Here is a 23,504-nt window from a genome sequence, read left to right on the forward strand (position 1 = left end):
CTCTAGAAAATTCCATGCTTTGCTTTTTATTTTTTTAAACATAATTGGCTGTCTTGATTTTGCCTTGGAAGAACAACCCCTGCACAGAGACCCATCACATCCCAGAGGTTGCCTCTGCAGTGGAGGGGATGGCAGAGCTTTTCTCCCAGGGTGGCACAAAGCATCTCTCTGCCCTGCCCTGGATGTTAGCACATCTCTGCTGCTTGCAGCCCCCCTTCACCAGGGCTCATCTGTCGTGAGACAGCCTGAGCACAAAATCCACGTTTTCTAGATAATAGGAGGCTGCGAAGTTAAGAGGGAGGTGAGCATTTTAATTATCTCTTTTATTTTTTTTCCCTCCTGATGCTGGCCCAGTCATAGGGAGGGTGCAATGATGTGAAGGCCTGAGGTGTCATTATGGGTTATTAAACTCCTTTGTGGCACTTGGGGATGTTGAGTGGAGCTGTGAAAGGAGAAGAGGAAAAAACATCTCTTGATGGAGCTGGCTCACCCCCCTATAATTGCTTCAAAATTACAGCAGACTGTAATTATTCATGCTGTGGAGGGGAAGAGGGAGAGAGAGCAGAGGTGGAAGAAAGAGCAGCAAGGGTGCCTGGGCACCCCTCATGGCTACCAGGGTTACCTTGGTTGTGATGGGAGATGGCAGCTTGCCCTCACATCAGAGTACACCATCCCTTTCTGGGTCTTGCTGGGGGACTGTCACAGCACAAACCCTGTCCCTGCAGCTCCCTGGCCCACCAGAGAGACCCCCCCCCACTCTTGCCCAGTGCCTTTGCCACTGATAACACCCTGGGGCTTGCATCAAGATGACAGGTTGGTTCATGGAGATCTCTTCAGCTCCCCACAATTAGGGGTGGATGTTTGGCAGGTGGGATAACCCCTTGGTCCCCATACCTAAGGTGCCCAGAAATGGTGATTATTGTAAAAAATGCTTGAGGATGGGATGTGGTTGGATGATCTACTCAATAAACTGAGCCTTGCACCATGGTGGAAAGAGATTTTAAAGACAGGCTTGTATATATTGATTGTTATCATAGTTATGCTTATGGCAGTGCCTGGCCTGCTCCAATGCAGCCACAAATATTAATATCTTGTCTCTATCTCTGCACCACCAGTCCCACATCCCGTGGCAGGTGAAACCAGCCTCCACAGGACCAGCAGTACTTTGCACCTTGATGCCTTTCCTGGCTTGTTTCTGGGTCTGCTTCACCCTTGAGAGAAGCACAGTCAGAGCATCCCAGTCTATGGACTTCTCTGTCTGGGGACTAGTGCAGGGAAACAGTGTCCAGCCATGTTTGCCATGGCTGCTTTATGTCAGATTAATCCCTAAAAACACACAGCTGGATACACATGGCACCCACACACATTCAGAGACGGTCATGTGGTTGGAGTATGAGAAACAAAGCAGTGATGGAGACCCATCCATCTGTTGTATTTCCTTTGTAAATCTTCCTAAAGGCTCCTCTTCCTTATTAGCAAATCTGGTAATTAGTCAAACATGACAAAAGCTGAGACAAACCTATCTTGGTTTAACCAAATAGGCTTACACCTCCCCAAAATTCATGTCTGATATCAGCAGAACTTAAACATGGACCCAGGCAGGTGGTTTAGGGAGATGTAGACAGACTGAGAGACGAAAAATTCTAAGATGTGTGTCCAAAAAGATGGGAATTTGCCTGCAAAGGACACAGGTGGGAAATGTGTTGAACAGCTTTGCACTGGACTGTCTGGGAAAAAGTAAAATCCTTTTGCAGGCATGCTGATAATTGCTCTGAAGGACATCCACCCACCTTGCTGCCCAAAAGGAGGACCTGCTGCCACATGGTTCCTGCCAGCTTCCCTCCTCTGTCAGCTCCTCCAGGACAGAATAACCACTCTGAATTTTCACTCTTATCAGAGTGTAAAATTCCTACCATGGCAATCCCCTCACGGCAATCTGGACATTTTGCCCTTGGTTGCATGGGAAGCAGAATTTTGGCTCCATGCTGGACAGCATTTCCATACAATGCAGGACTCTCATCACCAGACAGGGATGGGGCAAGCAGATTAGCAGGGTTTAAAGAAGGAGAGAGTTGTATGCCTAATTTGCCAACAGTAGGAAGACAAGGGAATAAAAATCAAGGGCTTTGGGATAAGTAAGTAGAAGGACTGATGGTCTTGAATAAAGTACTGGATTTCACAAGGGAAGTAACAACATGCAACGAGACAAAAGGAAAAGAGAAAATACATTCAGAGAAATTCCACCTAGTCATACAATAATCTTGAGAACTTGTCTGATGTTATCAGCACATTTTAAAGCCTCTGCTTGTCAGAAGAGCTTTCATATGTAATCTCTGAATAGGTTACAGCCTGCAGGAAGGCTGAGTGGCTTGTTCTGTTCCCATATTTACTATTTTTCCAATTTTCTCAATTCTTTACATGAACTGACATTTTAAGGCTATCCTCTTAGCAAATTTATTACAGATTTGGATAACTGGAGCTTGCTGTGATGGCTGATCTTAGGTTTATCATCACTGGCAAATACTTCTCTAAAGAGACCTTTAAACTAAGTCAGTTTCCAAAAACAATAGGTCTAGCAAAATGATTTCTCTTTCTGACTTTAACATAAGAAAACAGCATGAAGAAAAAGGGATTAAATTAATCAATTAATTAAAATTTTGTCTTTGTTCTTAAATTGAACTGAAAACCTCAAATGAAAAATGTTGTAATTCCATATTCTATATGCTGTTTTAAAGGTAGTGCAAGCCAGAATAATTAATCCACAGTTAAAACTTGATTGGGAAAATACATTCAAATGCAATTCTTGTAACTCTCCTCCTACCCAAGTCCCTATTTCCTTTCCAAATGAAATCCCAGTGAAGCTGTTCCAGTCCTGGCAAGACCCTTCATTGACAATGCTTCTTTTTAACAGGTATTACTCTAGCAAAGTCTCTGAATAGTTTTAACTAAATATTTCTTGACTACCTAGTGTAACTATGGCTTTCCATCCTAAATACCTTTGCAGCTTCATCCTATATTGTGAGGAAGAGCCATGCCCTTTGCCCTCTTTCTATGCCCCCTTTACTGGCATTAGTGGTGTTACAGAATCCCCACTGAGGTCTCTTCACTGGTGCCTCCCATGAAAGATACCTGGGCATTACTTTTGTGGCCTCTTTTGGAGTGGGTTCTTTTCTACCTTACAATCTTCAGAGCCCTGTTCCCGGCATCCCAGCCTGTCCAACAACCATGGCTCACCTCAGCAAGGGACACAAAAATAAATCAACCATAGCATTCTGCTAATTTATATCCCCCAGTAAGAGGGTCCTCAAAGCCCCCCCAGCAGACAGGAGGTGGCTGAGCCTGCAGTGCTGCTCCTTGACTGCCTTCTGGGCAGTAGAGTGCCTTGGAACCTGCTCCCAAAATATTTTCTGAGAAAATCTTGCAACACCAGGTAGCTTTACCCTCCGCTGGTTTGGTGGGGTTTTATCTTGTGTTTTGAGCATCCAGGGTTTAGCAGAGAGCAAATAGACAGTTTAGGAGACTCGGAGGGGATTAGGGATGAAATTAAAGCAAAAGCAAGGGCTGTTCTCAGTGTGTGAGGTGATACCACACATGAGGACACAGAGGCTGGGGACAGATGAGCCACGATGGCTGCTTAACTTCTTCCTCTGGTTTTTACTGTACTGACCAGCCAAGTGCCCTCAGCACTTGCAATAAGAGAAGATACTCCACATGACTTAAAATCAATTTTGTCTCACTACTGGACCAATCTTTAGCTGCTGCCAACCGCTTACTTCAGCTTCAACTCCCAACAATGAGCTTCCCCAGCTGCCTTGGTGGGGCAGGCAGTGGTGGTCACGCTGCCTGCTCCCTGGTGTTTGGTAAACATCAACAGAATGCATCCTCAAGGATGTTAATGGGTTGTTGGTCCTCCAGAGCTTTTGGCATTGCAGAAGTCATCAGCAGGCTGGGATGAACTCAGCTGTCCTGCTGAGTGCAGGATGAGCCAACAACCCTACCAGATGTCAGTGCTGTGGTCAGGAGAGTTGCAGGTGAGCTCTTGGGCAGTCAGCTGGTGAAAAGCCACCAGCTTCCCCACCACAGGGATTTGTGCCAGTCAGTGGCCTGTCACCAGGATGGAGGTGGCTCACACAAAGCACGGCCATGCATTCCTGCAGCGCTTGTTTGGGTGGGACAGCTGCTGCAAATCCTATCAGAGAAAAATGCCAGTTTTACTCACAACAAAGCAGAGACCCTGGCATGGGTCTGACCTGTCACACACTATCAGTCCCAGCTGCACTCAGGCATTTGGTCCCTTAGGAATTACTGCAAGAGGAGCAAAGCACTTAGGAAGGCAGGACTGCAAGGGTTTTTCCAGGTTATTTCCTCTAAAGCCTTTTTCATTTCTGAAGATTCAGATTCTGCCCACCTGCTGTCAGAGTGACATGGCCAAAGGAAGCTCTGAGGTGGTGGGGGAGCCCTGGAAGGCACAGCTGTGTTCTCTATTCTGACACACAGTTGTCAGGAGCCGAGTGCCGGGAGGTGCTCACACGAGAACGGCATCCAGTCCCGCAGCTGCCTTGCGGGAATCACTGTTATTTTCCTATTACTTTACTGCCTCCATGACAAGGCAAACAAGGGGGGAAAAGGCTGGAGAAGGCTAAATCTCTGCCTTCCTTTTATTTCATCCTTTCACAGATCAAAATCCTTTCATGCAACTCCCAAGCTGGGGAAGCAAATGTGCCGGACTGAAACATGTAATGAGAATTTACTCCATCCACAAGTGAGGGGGAGGGGGAAAAGAGAGAAGGGATCTTTTAGAGAAGAAATCTTTTGGATGCAGGCGAACAGGTGGGGGATTGTCTGGTCTGTGAAGGCAGGGTGTCTGCAATCTTTGTAGCGATTAGATTTAATGGGACAGACACGTTTCTCTCCTTCACATCCCCTCCTCCTCTCAGCCCGAGGGGGAGAAAGGAGGGAGGTGGTGATGGGGAGGTGGCAGGGGAAGAGAAGATTTGAAAGAGTCTTTGACGTCAGCCCTGCCCTATAAAAAGCTGGCAAGGAGCTGGAAAGCAGACAGCTGAGCTCGTGGAAGAGCAAAGATGCCAACACCGAACATCTCCACCTCTGCAGCCAAAGGCTTCCGCAGGGCGGTGTCGGAGCTGGACTCCAAGCAAGCCGAGGCCATCATGGTAAGACAACCCTACCCCACTTCTTTCCCTCCCCCTCCAAAAACCACAGCCTCTTCCATAGCTATAGGCAGAGACAGGCAAGGATAGATGGACCAACACTTAGTTTGTGGGACTTCCCCGACATGGGCACGTCTGGGCTCCAGGCTGGCAAAGGGAAATTACTCCAACAGTTCTCTCTACATACTGATACATGTGAAATGAAAACATTTAAGGGGGTGACAACTTGAAATAATCAAACCACCTCAACAAAAAGTAAGGTGAACAACCCACAGACCTAAGGTAAGAACAGCAAGGAATCCTCCTGTGAAAGGCAATTTGAAGATCTTAATTTCCAGGTTTCAAGGCATTAAACTGCAGAGATTTCACCTGTTTTAGCATAATAAATAAAGTGGGTCTGTCATTTCAGACAGCACACAAGGCACAGGCAGGTTAACTTGTTTGTTCATGGCTGCTGTATCCAGTTTATCTCCCAGAACATCCTTCCCCCATTTCTGTTCCCAGTCCTCCTTGATGTGTTCTCAGCCCTGTGTTTAGCCCAGGGAAAGCTCCTGCACACACCAGGTCTGAATGTGTCAGGGAAGGGAGAGAAGTGTCAAGTGTCTTTAGAAAGCCAAGCCTGGCCAACCCGTCCGACTTGCTGTAGGGACATTTCAGCTCTTAACTTTGAAGCCTTGCCAGGCAGGATGAGCTTGAAGACTCCCAATATTGGACACTCCCGTGGGGCAAAGATGTGAATAGGCAGCAGGTGACAATGCAGGAGCCAGAGCAGCCAGTGGCAATGGGTGCACCAGGAGGGACCTTAGGAATAGAGGTGGGTGAGGTAGCAGATATGTTTGGCAGGTGTCTGCAGTGTGACTCCAGCAGGTCACTCTTGAGCTCCCCATTCCTCTCCCTTATACCTGCTGCCTTTTTCACCCACTCTCCTCTTAGCCCTGTGCAATGCTCTGCCTCACTAAAATCAACCACTACATTGGCAGCAAGGTGTTTTGGAGAGTGGAGTTTGCTGGAAAAGAAGGGAAACATTTAGGAAACAAGGAGGTAAGCTTGCTTTCTCTAATAAATGGAAATCAGGGAAGGCTTCCCTCTCATGCAGTCCTTTTCATCCCACAAAATAATGAACACTTGAGTGGTCCTTGAAAATCTGATATTTTCCAGGCAACCTGTAAAATCCATACTTGAGATGCTCAGTGTCTGGAGAAGTGAAGAGTGTTTGGTTATTGCACCCTCTGGGGTGCTGCTCTGTGTTTTATGAAAAAATGGACCACTGAACATAGGGGCCAGGGGAGTTCATGTCCAACAAGTGGGCTGACGAGAGTGAGGCAACCTGCTTGGGGTGAGCGGCTCCTCCAGCCTGGAGGCTACATAAAACCTTAGCCTGTGATTGTTTGTGAATGAAAAATTTCAGAAAAGGGAAAACAAATAAAATTACAACTTTGCCCTGTGAGGATCGCTCTGAGAGATGGATGCATGAAAATCTTTTCTCTTTGCTCTCACCTAGCCCAGGAGATCTCCACAACCCTGCCTTCTACCAGGCAAGAGGCATGACTCTGCATTTGTATGTGACATGGCATGTCCCTGGCCCTTGTGTTGTCACTGTGATTGTGGGTGATCTGCCCCACAGCCATCACCCACCATCACATCACCTCTGAGGTGTTCCCTTGCCAGGGGACCTGCAAACTGGGGGGGAAATCCAGACCTTTGCAACCCCAGAACTCCCCTACACCTGCAAATATTTTACATGTCAGCTGGGCCAGCCAAACATCAAATTCCGTGGAAAAATCTTTGGTTATGTATTAAGTTTTCCTGCTGCTAATAGGTTTTGCAAGAGACCCTGAGACTGTAGCTTGGGCAGAGTTTGGCTACAGAGCCAGGCAGGAGACAGCCATTGGAGCCAAAAAAGCAGCAAAAAGCACCCAGGAAAGCAGGGGTGGGACATTAATATCCTCAGTCTTTACAATCCTTCCTGATTGCAGCAAATAATGAGCCGGGGGGAAAAAAAGCAACAAAATCACTCAGAACACAGAATTTTTAATAACAATATGCAGGCTGGGCACTTTGACTTGCAGCAAATTCGAGGAAGGAAAAATGAACAAACCCTTCATAAGAGGTGCAAACTAACCTTCAGAAGAGGTGAATGAGTCAGGCCCTGGTTAGGCAAATAAATGCTTTGCAAAATCAAATTACAGTTCTCACTGTAGCCAGATATGCACTCAGGGAGAGAGTCTGCAAGGCAATTCAGAAATATCATATAATGGTGCCTTTGGAAGAAAGGAAGGCATTTATCAAGAGATCAGTTTGGTTATTATATATGCCACATTCCTAATTTCCAGCAAAAGGAGAAAACAGTCCAATGAGCATAAATGTGAGGGGCAGATTTAAGGACAGTGAGGTGGGGAACACACAGCCAGGCAGCCTCCAGGTGGCAGAGGAGGCTGCAGGCAGGCAGATTCCTCCCAGCCCTCTTCTCCCAAGCAAAATTCAGCCTTTTTCTGCTTTGTTTTGATTTTTTTCCAATTTACCCACTTAAACTATGCCATCATGCAGCTATGAACAGGAACCAAAGCCCCCACCCGGTCTGCCATGGGCCACCCAGCTCCAGCACATGTGTGGGACTGGCTGAGTCTACTTCTCCTGGTGCAGGTGCCAGTCACCCAACCCTGGTTTTTTAAACCCCACCCAGCTGGATTTTAACCTGGTTTACACCCTAAATATGGGGGTCTAATTTCCCTCCTCTCCCCTCCTCCAACCCAGAAGTGAAATCCTGCTGCACTTCGGGGCACAGTGTGACAAGACACCCTTGGGTAAAGCACTGCCTGGCTTGGGATGGCTGTGGAGCTCATTTTCTGTGGCTGCCACAGGGCACAGTTTGCCCTGCTTATTGCAGGCACATTAAAGTAAACACCAGCTTAGCTTAAAACACTGCACTGATGGAAAACACACACTTAAAGCTGAGCACATGCTCACAAGATTTTTAAAGTTACTGAGGTCACTTGTTAGATGTCTGCTCTCTTTGGGCACGAATACCACCAATTCAGACAAGGAGCAGCATGCACTTATTTGTTATAAGGTGTTTTTCTGTGCCCTGAGGAATAAAGGGGGGGTCTGGAAATGCCATTTTGGAGGGGTATCTTTACTGAAACAGGAGCAGATAGAGGTGTGTGGGCTGGTGCCTCGATGTGCTGAGTTTTTGAGGCTGCATTTAAAGTGTCAGCTTTACACCGCTGAAGCATCCAAGAGGATTCTTGCAGGAAACATGAGTTACTGATAGTGGGCTTTGAAAATCAGAGAGAAAATAAACGTAGTAGTCAGTCAGGCTGTCTTGTTAAAAGGAAAACACTCTTAATTTTCACAAGGTAGGGAAAACACTGCTTAGCTAGCATGTTCTAATTTTTTTCAATATAATCACAGGGAAAACTGCAGCCAGTCCCACTCTGTGTCCTTCTTCAGTGCTGCGCCAGGTTTCTTTTAGCAAGCTCTGGAGGTTTGTCATCTGGTTTGGGTCTTGAACACAGAAAACTGGAACCAGATGCATTGCCTCTGAATAGAAAACTGGTTGTAAAAAGACCAAGAACAAATAAGTTGGTATATGGGCTATTTGTACAACAAAAGAAACATCAGTGATTGAAATAGTTCGTAGTTCACTATAAATGTAAACAGGTGTCCTGACATGACCTCAGGCACAGAGCTGCATTTTAGGTTCAATTCCAAGTAACAGAAATCTGCAGGAGTTTGTTCAGACAAAACAAATCTACAGATAAGTGGGAGGAATTTATTTTCTGGGGTATATGGTTGTGGTTTCAATTACACTTCAATGGATAAGCATCCACTTAATGTCAAAAGTAAATGTCACATTGGAGCCTGGGAGAAGTTTTGCTAAGCTGCCCTGCTAATACACCTGCAAACAGTTCCTGTTTCCTGGCCAGGCCACAGCTATGGGTTTCACCTGTCCCTCACAAAGTATCTTTTCTCAGATGACCTCAGATTTATCTGATGTCTCTCCACTTGAGTTCATCAGACATCTGAAAACCACATAAGGTTGTTTCTGGGTTTTGTTTTTTTTTAAGGATATTGAAAACTGTTGCTAGGGGACGTGAGGGGAGAAGCCCACTCTCCAGTTATGCTAAAAAGATATTTTACACAGTTTTGTTTTTTTTTTTTAACCAAAGATTCACATTTCTGAAAGTTCAGTTCTAAAACCTCAATCCTCATTAGCAGATCTTCCTCTACAAAGCCAGGCAAGTCAGTCCAGGCTTTCCCTGCTTCCTCTGCTGACACGTACCAGTCACATCTCATCCAGCTACTGGGAATGCCTCTGATCTCCCCCACTCTGTGAGCAGTGTTATTTATTTCTGTTCTGCCTTCAGTCTCCACGGTTCATTGGAAGACGCCAAAGCCTCATTGAGGATGCCAGGAAGGAGAGAGAGGCTGCAGCTGCAGCCACTGATGCTGCAGAGTCCACAGAGACCATTGTATTCGAGGAGAAGGATGGGAGAGCCATGCTGAACCTCTTCTTCATGCTCAAGGGAGCCAAGACCTCACCACTGTCCCGTGTCCTTAAGGTATTTGAGGTGAGTACCTTGGTACTCAAGGAACACACTCCAGGTTTCGTGACTGGGCTGTGAGAAGTGTCACTTGAGTGTAATAAAGAAGCCTCAGACTAGGTCTGCCTACTTCAAATTAACAGTGAATTGTCTGGTATCCCTGAAGTCATGCTTTGTTCATGGCCCAGTGTGTCCTCACTTGCCATCACCAACAAGGAGGCATACCTCTGTCTTGCAGCGCTGTTAAGCTCTGGCCTTAATTTTGCTTAATTATTTTCAGTTTCACACTCAGGTTCACAACTTTATGGTTTGTAGTGTACTCTGACATCCTTCCCTGCTCAGCACTTCAGGCACAGGGCTCTGATCCCACATTCAAAGCAAGCTATGTGCCCTGCCTGTCCACAGACCAAACTCACCTCACTTGTGGGTCATTACCACTGGTCCTCAGTCAAATAGTTACAGAAACAACTTTGCCCTGGGCATAAAACTGGCATATTGATTTCAAAATTACCTTCTCTATTCTGATTCACATGTTAAAGGTTCTGTTGGTCCCCCTCAAGAGATGCATCCTGTCTATGCCTAATACCAAGAAAAACTGGTAACTGAGCTTTCTCCCTCTAGCCAGCAATGTAATGTTGCATTATATAGGATCTCACTGCCATGAATGGAAAGACTGAGATAAGTGCTGCCTATTTAAACAGTAATCCAAGCATGACAGCTTGCATTCATGTAGTGTGTTTTCATCCAGAATGATTCAAAAGTGTTTTGCAAACTGATGTTCTGAGATGTGTTTTATCTATGGTAGTTTAATTTCATTGACTTCAGCAGCGAGAGGAGAGGACAATTTGTTCCTATTAATCAGTCACATGGCTTGTAAGGGGCCTCTGGAGGTCTCAGGTCCAACCTCCTGCTCAGAGCACGTCCAGTCCCAGCAGGTTGTTTGGGGCTTTGTACACTATACAGAAAACCTGCTACTGAAAAACTGTAAACATACAAAAAGTGTGTTTGGGGCATAAGTATTTCCCTGAAATTGTAGGGCACTCTAGCTATTCATTGCCCATTTAGTATTACTTCTGATAATCTTATGAAAAACATTTAGACCTTCAGCAATTACAATTCCTCTATGAGGACTGTTGAAAGAAAAGCTGTTTTCTGGGCAATGTATGGTTCTTGTCTCCAGACTGAAAGAACCTTTATGACAAATTTTCAGACAAAACCCATGTGTTGAGATGACTGGGGTCTCCTTCTCAGGACACACAGATGCCAGATAAAGCATGACAAATCCACCAGTGTAACATTCAACAGGCTGCTGAGTGGGTATGAAACAGATGTGTAAGCTCTTGTACTTCAAAGAATTTATGTTATACTGCATTTAAACTCTGTAATTCAAACAATTTTTAAAACATCAAGCGAGAAGCTGTGGCAGCTTATGTTCAAATATTGTTTGTTTCTTCCTGGAGCAAAAAATCTCTTTGAGCTTGTCACAGAGAGAGCTTTAAATATAATAAAAAGACAAGCATGTCAAGTCCCAGCAGAGGAAGATTCATTTCCCAGATCCCTCTGGCAATGCAGGTACAAGATATGAAAGCAGACGGGCATAATGACATTTACCTCATCATGAACCAGGCTGCAGGGAAGCTGGTTTCACTCTTCTGTATGTGTTACATGCAGCTAAAGCATAGGTAATGCAATCACAGCTGTCACATTAATGCAAAGGTATCGATTGTTGAGGGGACAATGTAATAGTGAAGTTGGTAGGTACATTAAAAAACACAGGTAAATTTAATTTACCTGTGGCATCGCATCTGTTCCTTCTCATCTTTTTGCCTCTGATTAACAAAAGAAATCATGTCCCTTCCTCTATCAAAGGTCCTGCAGGAACTTTGGGAAGGTTACGTTATTGTCTAGCGCCTTGGGCTTGTACTGCCAGTTTTCACTGAGCTACAGAAAATACCCACAAATCTACCAGGGCCCTTTGCGAGACTACAGACATCATTTGCCTCCTTATTCCATGGGGGAGGTCAGTTCCTACAGCGAGCCCAAGTGACATCGGTGCTGGTGCGGGCGAGCCGCGGCAGCCCGGCGTTCAGCACCACGGCCAGCGCCGCGCCGCCGGCCCGCCCGCCCCGCGGGATCCCGCTGGAGCCGTGGGACCCTGCCGGGACCCCGCCGGACTTGCGGGACCCTGCCAGACCCGTGGGACCCCGAGGGACCCTGCTGGAGGCGTGGGGACCCCGCGAGAGCCTGCCGGACCTGCAGGACCCTGCCGGAGCCGTGTGACCCCACCAGGCCAGCACCCCACCCGCCACAGCCCCCGCCAACACACGCCTCGGGAGTGGCTGGGGTGGGAAAATGTAACGTGGCGCTCTGCCACATCAATTGGTCTTCTTTAGCATGGTGGAAGTCTTCTGTCGGTAGTTATTGAACGGCCTTGGTGTTTGTGCAGAAGGAGAAAATGTGGAATTAATGGGCATGGGTGTTTATGTGGGAGGGAGGTGGGGGCTTGAAGAAAACAACAAGAAGGAATCCATCCCAGACTGGGATTGTTCATCCTGGAAAAGAGAAGGCTTCTTGGTGACCTAATTGCAGCCCTGTAATAACTGAAGGGGGTCTAGGGGAAAGATAGAGAGGGACTTTTTATAAGAGCACGTAGTGTCAGGGCAGGGGGGATGGATTAAAACTGAAAGACAGTAGGTTTAGGTCAGATAGTAGGAAAAAATTGTTTACTGAGAGGGTGATGAGGCACTGAAATAGGTTGCCCAGAGTTGTGGATGCCTGGGAGTGTTAAAAGTCTGGATGGATGGAGCTCTGAACAACCTGGTCTGTGAAAGTTGTCCCTGTCCATAGCAGGGAGGTTGGAATGAGACAATGTTTAAGGTCCCTTCCAACACAAACCGTTCTGTAATTCTGTGTCCATATGGACATCTTTGAGTAGTAGCAGAAGGTGTTTCAAATATTGCTTAATGTTTTGGTTTTTTCTTCCTTTCCATGTCTCAAAAGACATTTGAAGCTAAAATTCACCACCTGGAGACCAGGCTTAGCCGAAAGGCCCGTGAAGGGATCGCTGAGCTGGAATACTTTGTGCGCTGTGAAGTCCACAGCTCTGACCTCAATACTTTCATTAGCTCCATCAAGAGGGTAGCAGAAGATGTGAGGACCACTAAAGAAGACAAATGTAAGGAACTTTACAAACATTTTCACTTGTGCTGAGAGACTGAGCTCTCCCTATAGAAACAGGGTGGAGGCTTTGTTATTCCCAGTAAAGGGAAAGGGCTGCTGTGTGCTGAATTTGAGCAAACCAGAAGGGACTGCCTCTGGGATACCTGAATCCTGAAAATAATTTCCCTCCTTGTCCTTTTCTCAACAGACTCCATTGTTCATAGAACATTCTTCTGGTAAAATATTGAAAAAAAATTGAAATAGGAGGTTGAATTTCATGCTTTGCTCACACCTCTCCTCATGAGTTCTCCATTCCTATTCCAGCATTTTGTATTATAAGTACAGTGGTATTGTATTTTGTATTATAAATACTACAAAGTAGTTTCCTTCCTATGTGTTAGGACCTCTGTACAGATTCAGCACTAATCTACAAGACACTTCCTGTGCCATCCTGTTCTGATGATAGGATGATTATTGTAGAATAATACTGTAGGAGAATATCCCTAGAGAACTATGACCATTAGGATCTCTGGGTGTTTTTTGATATGAATCATTCAGTAAAATCTAATTTTCACCTTCTTCAATTTTGCCACAAAATATTCTGCTGAGAGATGGGCAAGGAAGTAATGAAATGCAGATCATGGCATTAGGCATGACTCTAGGAAAGGAGCACTGAGATTGTGAAACTACAGCCTGGAAGTAGCTGTGCCATGTTGTATGTGTGCATTTGGTACACCAGATCAGGTGTATCTAATTCAGAGCCCCTCAGAGCCCCTTCCCTTTAGGGGATCTTCCCTTCCACAGACAGACTGTCACTTTCTCTCTCCCCATAGTTCACTGGTTTCCCAGGAAAATCTGCGAACTGGACAAGTGCCACCATTTGGTCACCAAGTTTGACCCTGACTTGGATCTGGATCACCCGGTGAGTCTGTCTGTGTGCACCCTGTGACACTGACCTCCTGAGCTGTCACACTGACCTCCTGAGCTGTCCCACAGTGAGCCCGTCTGTGTGCACCCTGTCACACTGACCTCCTGAGCTGTCCCACAGTGAGCCCGTCTGTGTGCACCCTGTCACACTGACCTCCTGAGCTGTCCCACAGTGAGCCCGTCTGTGTGCACCCTGTCACACTGACCTCCTGAGCTGTCCCACGGTGAATCCGTCTGTGTGCACCCTGTCACACTGACCTCCTGAGCTGTCCCACGGTGAGTCCGTCTGTGTGCACCCTGTCACACTGACCTCCTGAGCTGTCCCACAGTGAGTTTGTGTGCACTCTGTCACACTGGCCTCCTGAGCTGTCCCACGGAAGCAGGGAGCTGAGAACACCCATCAGTGCAGCTGATCAGGGGACTGATGTGTGACTGCCACCTTGAGAGATGTCTCTACAGCCAGTGGTGAATTTTCCTGGGTGAGAAACTTTAGTGACTGATTAAAAGTCCTGTACCTCTGTTCCTGTTTGTCACCACAGGGCTACTCGGACCCAGTATATCGGCAGAGAAGGAAATCAATAGCAGAGATTGCTTTTCACTATAAGCAGTAAGTCTCCTTCCTAACATTCATGTGGGGATAATGACATGTCAGTGAACCTATTGGGAAGTCATTGTACGTCACCTGTATGACACTTCTCTTCCTTTATGTTTTGTCTCCCCAATCAGCCTTTCCAGCTCCTTTTGTGTCTCTCTTCTCTCTTTGCATTCCAGTCTCTCTTTAATTAAAATTATCTGTTGTAATTAATTAATACATTGGTAAGGGTATAGTAAGAATAAACCTCCTGCATAGCAAAAGCCAGATATATATCCATCACACCTCAAACTGCATTTGGAAATGTGGCATCTCTTTAGAATGCCATCTAGTTTTGACTTCAGTGTTTCAAGTACTGAAAAAGATACCCATGCCCAGAAAATTTGTTCCAAAGGTTCATTTATCCTGGTCGTGAAAAAATGTGGGTTTTATTTCTAAGCTGGACCTCAATAGCTTTAGCTTTTACCCAATGGATCACACATGCCTTTCATCTACTAGATAAAATACTGCTATCAGATTTTTTCTTTTTTGCTATGAGGGTATTTATAGGCTAAATGATTTGCCTCCTAACTCTGCTAAATTAAATAGATTCCAGAAATGTTCTCACCATTGTCTTATACAGATTTAAGACTATGCCTTGTACTCTTACTTAATACTTCTATTCTGATACACGCAATGATAGCACTCAGCATGTTCACTACAAAATCAAATAGAGTCTGATATTCAGTTAGGTTTGTAAAATCTTCCCCAGATCCTATTCAGTGATGCTGCCTTTCACTGTAGCATTCTCTCTCTGAGCAGGACTTTAGGCGCTGAAAGCAGACTACAGAAATTATATGGGTCACCTGTTTGAGCTACCCCTGCAACTGGTGTGATCCCAGCAAGGGCTTGTGCTCTTGGTTCTCATGTACCTTGCCAATTTGAAGCCCAGAATATGGACACTGACGGTTTTATCCTGTTCAAATACTAAACACACAGAAAGTCACAGTGCCAGAGGAAGAGTCCCAAGTGACACAGGGTTAAATTCTGTCCTAAGATGAAGCCCCAGTTTAAGGGGTCTTCTGTAACATCTCACCTGCAGGTTAACATTTATGAGCCACTGTGTAGCATCCCTTCAGGCACCTCTTCAGGAACTGTGCTTTAGAATATATGAATATCACATTTGTCCAAACACAGAAAAGAAAGACTTAGGAAATACAATTGCTAACTATGATGAGAAAAAGCAAAATTGTCATTTCATCAATGCCCATTTACATCAATGTTGAAATTTTCTTTTCCTGCCATCCTTAACCTTATTGACAATATATTTTTCTACAGGTCACACGCATTTAGTTTTCCTTATTAGCTGCTTTTATTTCCCAGACACCGGTTCATTCTTGGAGCCATCAGCTCCCTGAAGTTCAGACATAAGAAATGAATTTATTTTCACACATGAAGTCTCAATTTTTTCCAAAGAAACCCATTTTTTTCCCCCCTGGTAAATATTACACCTGCTAAACTCTTGCTCATCCCTTGTTCATTCATAATCTCTGACTAGACTCATGCTTTTCTTTGCATCTATGTTGCACCTGTACAAATGACCCAGTTCTAAGGCTTTGTCTTTCCTGTCACCCCCTTGTTTGGTTTTTAAAGAAGATTTAAGAACATCATGCAGAGCTTCTCCAGAGTGCTTCCTTCTCCTGGGGAAGAGGGGCCTGGCTGGGGCTCTGCTCAGTAATGGTGCCTTTGCCTTGCAGCGGGGATCCAATCCCTCACGTGGAGTACACGGCGGAGGAGACAGCTACCTGGTGAGTGCTGATTTCATGACTAGGGCTGATTTCACCAGTACTGCTTCACCATTAGAAGCTGGGAATCAGAACCCAAACATTTAGGGCATGACCTCTTGAAAAATATATCAGGAGTGCAAGCATCCTACTTAATGGCTTGTTGTAAAAAACACTTTCATGCTGCAGCCTCCAGGAGTTGCCTCCAAAGGAGCCTCCCCACAGAGCAAGGTGGATAATTTGGAGCCCCACTTCTCTAAGGGTCCTGACCCAGTAGCAGCCTCTAAAGAAAGAGCAGTTATCACAGCTGCAGGAAGAAGTGTGAGGCCCATGGTGAATATCTGTGTGGTACCTCACAGGCCTCAGTTAGGAAAGCACTCCCTTTGAGCGTGATTTTTTCCAGGAGTGTTGCTGCAGGAGTGTTTCTGAAAACAAGGCCAGCTCATATGAGCTGAGTACACAGGCTTCTCAACAAGGTCATCTGGTTCTATTGACTGTCTTCACATTGCAACTTCAGGAGTTAACCTACTGGGAATATTTTAATTCCAGCTTATACCTTTCATACAGTCTTCTGACCTCCAAGTCAGAAATAGGTCTGTGCAGACACAGACCTGTGCTGCCTTTGCAGGTTCATTTGAATGTGTGTCTGTGTTTACATACCTCTATCAATGTGCAGAGACATAGACTTAGGTGTAGAAAGGCAAAAGGACACAGAGCCTAAAGACATGAGTCCCTGATAGTGCCTAGCCAGAGCACAGGAGGGGACTGAACACATTAACCACTGAATATTTGCTACCTCTCCTCTCGAAGGAAGGAGGTGTACAGCACCCTGAAGAGCTTGTACCCCACCCATGCCTGCAAGGAGTACCTTGAGGCTTTCAGTCTACTGGAGAAATTCTGTGGCTACAATGAGAACAACATACCTCAGCTGGAGGAGGTGTCCCGCTTCCTGAAAGGTGGGTACGAGCGCGGGGCACCCAGGTTCAGGGTCTGCCAGTGGGGGGCAGCTGCAGATGGGAAGCCTGAACCCAAAGGAGTAGTGAGTGAGCTGAGATTTAGGAGGAGAGCTGGAACCTTGGGCATTGCTCACAGAGGTAGAGCCCAAGTGCTGGGGCCTGCAGCTAAACACAGCGGGCTGCGGCTGAAGGGCAAGCCCGCGGTCAGACGATCCCGCTGAGCACCTGAAGAGCAGGGCCTGTTCCCAGGAGGAGCAGATGGATTGGGCTGGTGCAGCTCCCAGCGCGGGGGGCAGGGGCCCAGCCCGTGGGCCGTGCGCCCTGCGCAGTGGGTGTGTGCTGTTTCAGAGAGGACTGGCTTCCAGCTGCGGCCGGTGGCGGGCCTGCTCTCAGCACGGGACTTCCTGGCCAGCCTGGCCTTCCGCGTCTTCCAGTGCACGCAGTACATCCGCCACGCCTCCTCGCCCATGCACTCCCCCGAGCCGTGAGTATCGCCCTTGGCCTCCCTGCCCACAGAACCCCAGCTGCCAGACATCACCCTCTTCCCCCAGCAGACACACTCTGCTGCTGCTGACCGTGTTTGCCTCCTTTCCCCCTCCCCTCGCAGGGACTGCTGTCACGAGCTGCTGGGGCATGTCCCGATGCTGGCTGACAAGACATTTGCCCAGTTCTCTCAGGTAAGGTGCTATCTGCTTTCTCCCCCCGAGAAGTGGGAATCCAAACCCCGGTCTTGCCACCTAAACTTTTCTTGCTGTTATTAACCATGAGTTCTGTGGTGGACCAAGACCCTGAATACTAACTCTGGAACAAAGTGGTTTTAGTCTGATCACGATGAAGTCCCAGCAGATGCCTGGCACTGCAGGGCAGAAATATGTGTGGTCTTGAGCCAATAAAACAGAGCAATCTATGTCTAAGGCCCTCAGTCCTGATGTTTGCTCCTTCCCTTCTCCTCCTAGGACATTGGGCTGGCGTCTTTGGGAGCAACTGATGAAGAAATTGAGAAGCTAGCAACGGTAAGTTTTCCGCTTTGCTGGTTGGGGAGCACAACACCTCCAGCAGTGCTTCTGTGGTATCAAGGGGACTGGTCCAGTTTGGTATTCCGAGATTTGCAGGCTCAGAGCTCTCACCCAAGCTGCCCCATGCTCTTTTCATGATGACTGTGCAGAGCAGAGATCAGTTAAACAGCAGAGCTCACTTGCACATTAACCCAATTTTCTCGGGCACCAGTAGTATCACCAAGCATCGGATTTCCAACAGCAGCACTGCTGGGACTCTTTGGGATGGGATTAAATGACATCTGCTTCCTTTGGCTCTCCCTCAGCAAGGTGACCTGTCCTGCTCCAAGGACACCAAACAGCAGCATCTCACAGCAGATGGAAGAAGCCCAGAGACACAGACTCTGTCCTGGTGTAGCAGCAACTTAGTTTAGCACTTTTCTCTGAAAGCAAAGTGTGGAGAGGGGGCAAAGAGGCAGGTGCCTGTTCCTTTAAACAACCCCAGACCCTGGCCATGGTGTAAGGGCTCAGAAGTGACAGGGAGATTAGGATGAGGAGCTGTGTCCCTCAGGAATTTTTCTTTTTCTTTTCACAGCTTTACTGGTTTACAGTGGAGTTTGGGCTCTGCAGACAGAATGGAATAGTCAAAGCCTATGGAGCCGGGCTCCTCTCTTCCTATGGAGAGCTCATAGTAAGTCCCACCATAACCTGCCTCTGCTCTAGACCCTGTAGAGAAAAATACCTCCTGCTTCTGCACAATGACTTTCCTCAGTCTGTTCTCCACGTCTGCCTACCCCATATGTGCTCTCCAATGCCCTTAGTTTCACGCTGGATTTTCTCTGTCGTGTTCACAGCACTCCTTGTCAGATGAACCAGAGGTGAGGGACTTTGACCCTGATGCTGCAGCTGTTCAACCCTACCAGGACCAGAACTACCAGCCTGTTTATTTTGTGTCTGAGAGCTTCAGTGATGCCAAAAATAAATTGAGGTAGGACTGGGCAATGAGAGAGACCCAAACAACAGGAGATTAAGATGTTATATATTGAAATAGGGCTTGGCATTATGGCTGCTTTCAGTCTGAGTTCTCAGAAGTGCTCTGAAAACTTTGATCAGGTCTTCCAAAATAAAGGAGTTCTCCAGATCCTACAGGGAACCTGCTTGACATGAATAGATCTAAGCAGGGGAAAATGTTAACTTCTGCCACCTAGGCTTCTTAACATGGGCTACTGGGCCCCAGATACCATCCCACCATGGTAATTGGGTTTCCCAATCCCATGGGACTACAAACAGGATGGTAAGGGTCAGCTCTACCCACTGACATCTGTTCAGAAGAGCATTTTCTTGGTCATACCCAGAATTGCCCACAGGAGGAAAGCTCAGTCCTTGGACTGCTTTGGTTGACAGGGGAAAACTTTGCCTGTACCACTTTTATCCTCACTTAGGAAAGAGACAGGATGAGGCGAACATGATGTACAAGACTTTACAGTTCCTGCAAGAGGGGTATTTAATATAAATAATGTGGTGAGGACTGCTATATTTCAACTTCTGCTTTTATTACCCTCACTTGCACTGTTCGTACAACCTGGAGTCCAGCTGCTCAAAAGCAAGCATGGGGGAGCTCATGCTCACACACACACACTAGGCTGCTTTAAAAAAACCCCAACTGCTGCCTAATGAGTCATTTCCTTGCATTTAAAACGGGAAAATACACCACATACACAGCCAAGATTAGGCTAGAGTGTCTTGACTGTGACAAGCACTGTAAATTATCCTCTCTAAGGAGCTCAGAGACCACACAGATGCTACTCTGTGAGGTGAAAACATTAAAGCATCGTCCCTTTTGCATTACTGGCAGCTGCCACCACCGGCCTGACTATCAGTGTTACTTCTGGGGAAAAGCCTATTTTCTCAGAAAGGACACACTCCCCCAGTGCCCTTCCAAGCAGCCATGCTGTATCTGGTTGCTTCAAAAAGTGTCAAGCGAGCACACCCATTTTGGAGGGCAGGTTTCTAGCCATTAGCAGCTCTACTACGAGCCATTGCTGTGGCTGCTGACATTAACAAGAGAGTGAGCAGGACTTTGCCTGGCAGAACTGCAGGAACCACATCTTTTAGGGGGAGGACAACATGAGTATGCAGGAACCGCCTTTGTTTATGCTTTTTTTTGGTTGTTTTCCTGCAACGGCATGGCAGCTCCCTGCCAGCGCCAGCCTGCGCCTTGCACCGTGTTTCCCCTTGGCCCTCTGTGCTGTGTTTTCCTCCAGATCCCTCCAGTTCCGGGCTAGCCATGAAGTACCAGCTGGAGGAACATCTGTCTCCATCTGGGGAAGGGCTGCGCTTGCCCGAGCGCGGCGCCGGAGCAGCCCCGCGGTAGCCACAAGAGGGTAGCCTAAGCTAAGCAATCCAGGAGCAAAAGGGTGAAGCCTTGGCAGAGGACAGGAGCATGCCTGTTGTTAGCGCTGTTTGTCCCTTCATGTTCCCAAGCCTTTCCAGCGTGAGACTGCAGCCACGAGCACCTAACTATAGATTTTCAGCTCCCTAGTCACACAACCCCCAAATGAAAAAACCCTGCCTTGTCAAGTATACAAATCTCAGCGCTGGAAGTGAATGTGGGCAACTTTGGGGAAGCCCTACCCTTGATTAGCTTTCACTTGACCACATGCTTCTCCATTAGAAAAACAGCAACAAGGTCTTGCTCTTGAGAGATATCAGGTAGAGTCAAGCTCATCGCTGAGATTCAGGCTGCATTTGGCTTTGGGTACAGCAGTGCAGCACAAGGCTCTGGTGACACTATTCTCATCCTCTAGCTCTGAGCCACTGCCTGTCAAGGCTATCCTTAATAAGCACACAGCTAGTTCCCCCCTCCCCAAGCAGAGATTAGTCAATAAATGCATGTCAGAAAGGATTTAGTAATATGCTACGATAATACCACAGGCTTTCCCTGCAATTAGCTTCTAAATCTCCTTGGCCTTTTTTGAAAAGGGAATTGCAGCAGAGGATGCCTGGCAGTGGCCATGGAGGTGACCAGTTTGATGTGCCCTCCTGTTTGGTACAGCCCACAGAGAGCCACAGTCAAACTCATGGTGTTCCTTGACAAACAGAAGGGATCTCAACTACTGCTGCAGTGGAGCTGGAAAGTTGGAAACTCTGCCTAAAGGAGGCATTAACCTGTGGTGATCTTCCTGGGTAAATGGTGATGAGTAGGAGGGAGACTGAGGACCCCTGCCCTGTACCCATCCTTGTGCACCTTCCCCTTGCAGGAGCTACGCGGCGCACATCAAGCGGCCCTTTTCGGTGAAGTACGAGCCCTACACCCACAGTATCGAGCTCCTGGACAGCCCCCAGATGATCTGCCACTCCCTGGAGAGCGTGAGGGATGAGCTTCACTCGCTGATTAACGCGCTCAATGTTATCAGTTAATACAAGAACTGAGCCCTTTCCGTCCCCTCCCAGCCCCCAGAGTCCTGCCCTGCCCTCTCCTGGTTCCCAGCTGATCATTCCTACCTGTCTGCTCCAAACATTGGCACTGCTGCCTGTCACCACGCGACCCCAACAGCTTCCCACGTTTGTTTGTAGGGCCAGCTCGGAGGAGGGCAGCAGGACACACCCAAGGCCTGCTGGCTTTTTGGGTAGCTTTTCTACTGACTGCTGGAAGAGGCTTAGCAGATACAAAAAAGCATGGCCAGGCTAAAATTTTGAAGACAAGAGCTGTGTGCTAGGCTCCTGGGTGCAAGGAAGAGGAGAAAATCTACTGTATTCAAAAAGAAAAAAAGAGAAGCAATAATTTTTTTTTAATTGCAATTTGAGAGAAAAATTTAATCTGCCTTTTTTTCTATCCCCAAAGCAACTCTATGAGTCTTGTTCTTAGTTATCCTAATATTACTATCACCTGATGTAGCTCAGGTGTGTGACTAATGCTATTGCTGGCCATTTCCAAGGAAGGTAAACATCTGGTTTGGATGCTCAAACCTGGTTTCATGCAGTTTTCAGTGTAGATATTAATGGCTTGATCTGACCCAAAGCTCTTGGTTTTCCTCCCCCTGCTTTTGCCCTTCTTATCTTCTTGCAGGCTGTCTCATAACTTAGCGGTTTGCTCAGAAGTTTGGCCCAAGGTTATGCAGCTGTGCAGTATCAGAGCTGGGCTTGGGATGTGTGGAGGCTGCTAAACAGCTGTGGGGGACAGTGAAGGGGAGAATTACACAGAGTTGTTTGCATGACCATTTATAACATTTCTGTGTCGACTTTTGCAGTCCTTATCCACGATATATGATTTTCAGAATTTCCTCTTTAAAGAACTGCAAGACTTGGCAGTGAAGTTTTGGCTATTAACATGGCTAACATTGTTCTCCAGTGTTACTTCTACTGTGGCTCAGTCATAATAGTTTACAATCCATTACTCTTTATCCCATTTCAGACCTCCACATATATGTGCTTTAACCTTAGTTCTCTCAAATATTAACTCCTTAGCTACTGATGGCACTTAGTCTCCTGCCTGCTTCAGTCTCTCCTTTCTGTTTCTTTTCTTATTTGACCCTTCCTCCTAAATTCCTTCTAAATTGCTTAAAAGGCCATTACTGAAATCAGTAGTTTGACACCAGAGCTAGCTGCTTTTCCTCAAGCTGTTTCTCCTCTTTGGATTTTTCTGTAAACCGATAAAACTACTGAGTTAATTCAGTTATTGTCATTTTAGAGCCCTTCTTCCAAAGCTGCAGCTATGATTTCCCAATCTGGGTGGATCCAGATCATGAGCTGTAACTCTCAAGGCTCCCTTAAGAGCTGTAACAATTTTTCATTTGGGTTCTTCAGATGTTACTATTAGATTAAGTAGCTGGAGCAAGCTATGCAAGACTAAGGCAGGCTAGGCCATAGTTTAGTAGCTAGCCGTGAAAGTCTTACTGGGGACTTCAGTAAAACTGACTAAAAAAAAAAAAATCCCAAACCAAAAAATTAAAAAAGGGGAGAAAACAAACAGGCAAGCTATAACATTTTTGTCTGTATAGTTCATGCATGGGTTATGTTCTTGTTAACAAGAGAAGTGCCACTTTGCTGGTCTTCAGGTTGCTGTTTCTCCTCTCCTTTGGTAGTGTCCAGCTCCTGGCTTGCTGCCCATGAAAGCAGCAAGGATGCTCCAAACCCTGCAGCAGTGCCAGGCTCCTGATCAGGACTGGGCAGGAAATCTCTCTGTGGAGGCATTTGCTCTCCAGAACCATAAAGGTCTGAAGGTGATCATCTCTAGGCCTCCAAAGCACTTCACAGTCATTATCTGCCTTCTTAAATATCTAAAATTAATGCAATTTGTAAAAAGACCAAACTCATTAATATGGAGTGATAAGCCAATTTAGAAGTCCTTACAACTGCAGGAGACCTCAACTCCTCTGCCTTGCCTTGGAGTTTGCATTG

At 46.6% G+C, this 23,504-nt stretch overlaps 1 protein-coding gene across 2 annotated transcripts; it reads left to right on the forward strand.

Moving 5' to 3' along the window:
* The first annotated feature begins 5,075 nt into the window (after window positions 1-5,075).
* On the forward strand, window positions 5,076-21,713 carry TH (tyrosine hydroxylase). 2 transcript variants are annotated; one of them, XM_030949621.1, is made up of 13 exons: window positions 5,076-5,171; window positions 9,536-9,739; window positions 12,713-12,887; window positions 13,705-13,793; window positions 14,338-14,405; window positions 16,127-16,177; window positions 16,964-17,109; window positions 17,458-17,593; window positions 17,717-17,786; window positions 18,066-18,122; window positions 18,700-18,795; window positions 18,959-19,092; window positions 21,365-21,713. In XM_030949621.1, exons 1-13 carry the CDS (start codon window positions 5,082-5,084, stop codon window positions 21,522-21,524), a joined length of 1,476 nt encoding a protein of 491 aa, XP_030805481.1. In that variant the 5' UTR covers window positions 5,076-5,081; the 3' UTR covers window positions 21,525-21,713. The 2 variants fall into 2 exon arrangements, with proteins under 2 accessions (XP_030805481.1, XP_030805480.1); XM_030949620.1 differs by having other exon boundaries at window positions 5,082-5,231.
* The last annotated feature ends 1,791 nt before the right edge of the window (window positions 21,714-23,504 follow it).

The sequence above is a fragment of the Camarhynchus parvulus genome, chromosome 5 (genome assembly GCF_901933205.1).
Source record: "Camarhynchus parvulus chromosome 5, STF_HiC, whole genome shotgun sequence".
NCBI classification, from domain to species: domain Eukaryota; kingdom Metazoa; phylum Chordata; class Aves; order Passeriformes; family Thraupidae; genus Camarhynchus; species Camarhynchus parvulus.